General features: G+C 45.4%; 1 protein-coding gene across 1 annotated transcript; it reads left to right on the plus strand.

Moving 5' to 3' along the window:
* Positions 1 to 718: 718 nt before the first annotated feature.
* On the plus strand, positions 719 to 2,608 carry LOC119309796. The gene is made up of 4 exons (XM_037585714.1): positions 719 to 864; positions 948 to 1,079; positions 1,315 to 1,716; positions 2,470 to 2,608. The coding sequence occupies exons 1-4, from the start codon at positions 719 to 721 to the stop codon at positions 2,606 to 2,608; spliced, it is 819 nt and encodes a 272-aa protein (XP_037441611.1).
* The last annotated feature ends 351 nt before the right edge of the window (positions 2,609 to 2,959 follow it).

The following is a 2,959-nucleotide window of genomic DNA, read 5'->3' on the forward strand; positions in this document are numbered from 1 at the left end:
AGAGCTCCCAAATTTCCCTGCAAAAAAGAAAATGTGTGCTCTAGCTCCCTCGGTTGTACTGTATCTCTCCCTGTGCGTGTATTTAAGCACACCCTTGTACATGAATACAATCATCAGTGTGATCTTCATTTGCTTTCTTTCCTCCTCCCCCTGCAGGTTCCCCACCGCGCGATCCCATCCCATCCCGCCCTGCCTTCTTCTCCTCGCTTCACCGCTGTTCACTTGACCACAGCTCGCCCCTGCCAGCGAAGGTGACAACCAGCAGCAGTGGCCTGAATCGAGGGAGTTTGGTGAGCTTCTCTCTCTCAAGTCAAGTGCAATGCCCCATGTCTGTGGTCAGTTCCTCGATTTGGATGATTTCAGGGTTTGGTGTGTGCTGCACGGGGAATGGATCCGGAACGGTGGATTTATCGTCACAGCAGATGGATGTGGCTTTTGTGCAGTGTTGTTTTTTCAGATTAAGTTTTTTTAGCAAAATTCTTTTGTTACTTACTTTGTTTAGGGATGTTTCCGGCATCCAACAAAGAAACATGATAAATTGTAATGTGTCGCATTTTATCAATCGGCAAAGCTAAGTTGGGGGTACTTGCACAATTGCGGAGAAAGAAGGGCATTTTGGCTAGGGCAGAGCTAACATGGGACATTTTGTCAACTCTTAGCCTTGAAAGTTTTGGTGAGAGAAGGGGAGTACAACCGTGCAGGGAGTAGTTCATGGGTCATGGCGGCCGTGGCGCACGACCGGCGGAGAAGGGGATGTGCTCCCGGGGCTACCTCCACCGCTGCGGCTGAAGACGACGGGGAGGAGCAGCAACTCAACCCCTTCCTCTTGGACGCGGCACCCTCGTCCTCGAGAGTCCAGTTCAGGTGTGTGCCATCTTGTGGTTCATCTGTTTGTGCTGCTGGTGGGCTTCTGGATCGTTCATCGGGTTGTATATATTGTGGTGCAGGAACGTCGCGTCGCGGGCGCGGTGGGTGGAGGAGGCTGGTGCGGCAGGGGTGTTGGACAACAAGGGGAAGCTCTGGCTGACCACCGGCATAGCACGGGGTGGCAAGCTCTACTACAATGTGGAGGAGATCGGGTACGCCACCTGTTTGATGAAATGCTGTAACATTGCAGCATGCCCTGGATTCCTTGTATTTGAAACCGCATGACTATTACCTACTTTTTTTACTAGTTACATCATGTCGCACTCAAAATAGTGCACCAGTGCAACATCATTGCTTGGAGATTATGCATGAATCACATGTCATGGTTTTTGTTTTCAAATACTCCGACTTGCAGTTTAAGTCTTGTTGCATGATCAAACTACGCAGGTTCTTGGCAGAAAGAGGGGCATTGGTTCTTCTTGATGACAAGGATGAAACAGTTGGAATGGAGGATATCTATGGAAAGATTGCAACAGGAAGTTATGGGTGCTCCTGGGATGCCTTCCAAGCTTACAGGCACTTGAAGTTGCTTGGCTACATTGTTGGACGGTATGACATTCCCTGGACAATGAAGCAAATCCGTTCTGGTGATGTCACCAATTCCCCCGTGAGTATGGATGGCACAAGCCAGAGCTTTGGTAAAGCCAATGGTGCCTGCAATGACATTACCAAATTGCTCGAAGGAATGCACATAGATGGGATGTATCCATGCTTTAAAGTGCATCTACCAAATAGCAAATTTAAGAAGTCGTCCCCAGGAGTCCCTAGTTCTCTTGTATGTCTGTTAAGGTTTCTCTTCCTGCCACACTTGCAGATCATGGATCCACGCTTTGAAACTTGTGCGGCATTTTCATTTACAGCAATCCATTCCCTGGTTATCTCTTCACACACGCGCTTAATTTTTTGGTCATGTGTTTGATATGATTAGTTATCTCGTTTGAAATGTATGATTTCCCCTTTCAGTTTTATATTCTGAAACTTTGGTATATTTAGGCACGCAGGATGTGCCTGTGATGTGCTATTGGCTCTCTTTGCACATGGATATATTTTCTATGTTGTTAACTGTCTTTCTGTGAACATAGATTTAATTTATCTGTTCTATTGTACCTGAGTGGTTATCATGTCTGAGCTATATAAATGCAAGTAATTTAAGTCTGTTAAGCCTAATAACAAAGGTGATGGATTTTTTTTGTTACTAAGCATAGTTATAGTCAGCTGAACGCCTGAACTCTGTCTTGCAATCAAACATTGATTCCTATATTATATGCTTATTATGTGTCCATCAGTTGTGACTTGTCACAAGTTCTTTTCTTGGCCGACTATAAACCCGATTCTAAGCAACAGTAGGTAGCAATGAGATGCATAAAGCCATAAATAGCAGAACAGAAGAACTTAAATAGAAGCTCTAGAAGTACTATGTAAGAAGATACAAAAATGATCACAATATATGAATTTGGGCTCAACAATTTTCAGTTGATTTCATACAACCTGCCGATCGATATTTCTGGCCATAACCTTTTTTTTTTGTTGGATTTGGCGCAGAGACAAGCCACCTTCAAGGGATGAACTGGAAACAGTGGAGAACAAGTTTGACGGCATTCCTCTTAAATTCTGTCAAGTTGTTAATGGGCGTGTCAGCTTCCTCTCCTTCAATAAAGTTACACTTCCTAGTTTGTCCTGATAGATAGCTGCAGGAATGGTTTTTAGCTTTCGCATGTCCTGGTCCTGTAAAGCCATGAGCCCACGGACTGCATCAGGATGTCTGCTTCTGTGCCGCTTCTCAGGGCCGAGAAAGTTGCCAGGTTGATCTTCAGGTTCTTCAGTTGTGTGTGGAATCGTGTCCACTCTTTGCTGATTGGTTACTACTGAATACTGGTGATGTTGTTTCGGGTGGTGCAACAGGAAAATTTGGGTTTCCCGACTGCGATGAATGCCAGTCATTTCCCTCTCTGCCTTGAGGCCTGGGCGTGTCAGGAAGCGAAACCATGAGTATTATTTTTCCTTTGGTGACGAGTGCATCATTTTCATGAGG

The sequence above is a fragment of the Triticum dicoccoides genome, chromosome 5B (genome assembly GCF_002162155.2).
Source record: "Triticum dicoccoides isolate Atlit2015 ecotype Zavitan chromosome 5B, WEW_v2.0, whole genome shotgun sequence".
NCBI classification, from domain to species: domain Eukaryota; kingdom Viridiplantae; phylum Streptophyta; class Magnoliopsida; order Poales; family Poaceae; genus Triticum; species Triticum dicoccoides.

Excerpts from the sequence above, each read along its gene's own strand:
- LOC119309796 (XM_037585714.1), top strand. The coding sequence starts at position 719 with ATGGCGGCCGTGGCGCACGACCGGCGGAGAAGGGGATGTGCTCCCGGG. Across the intron at positions 1,080-1,314 it reads TACAATGTGGAGGAGATCGG|GTTCTTGGCAGAAAGAGGGG; the intron begins GTACGCCACCTG and ends CAAACTACGCAG. Across the intron at positions 1,717-2,469 it reads TCTCTTGTATGTCTGTTAAG|AGACAAGCCACCTTCAAGGG; the intron begins GTTTCTCTTCCT and ends GATTTGGCGCAG.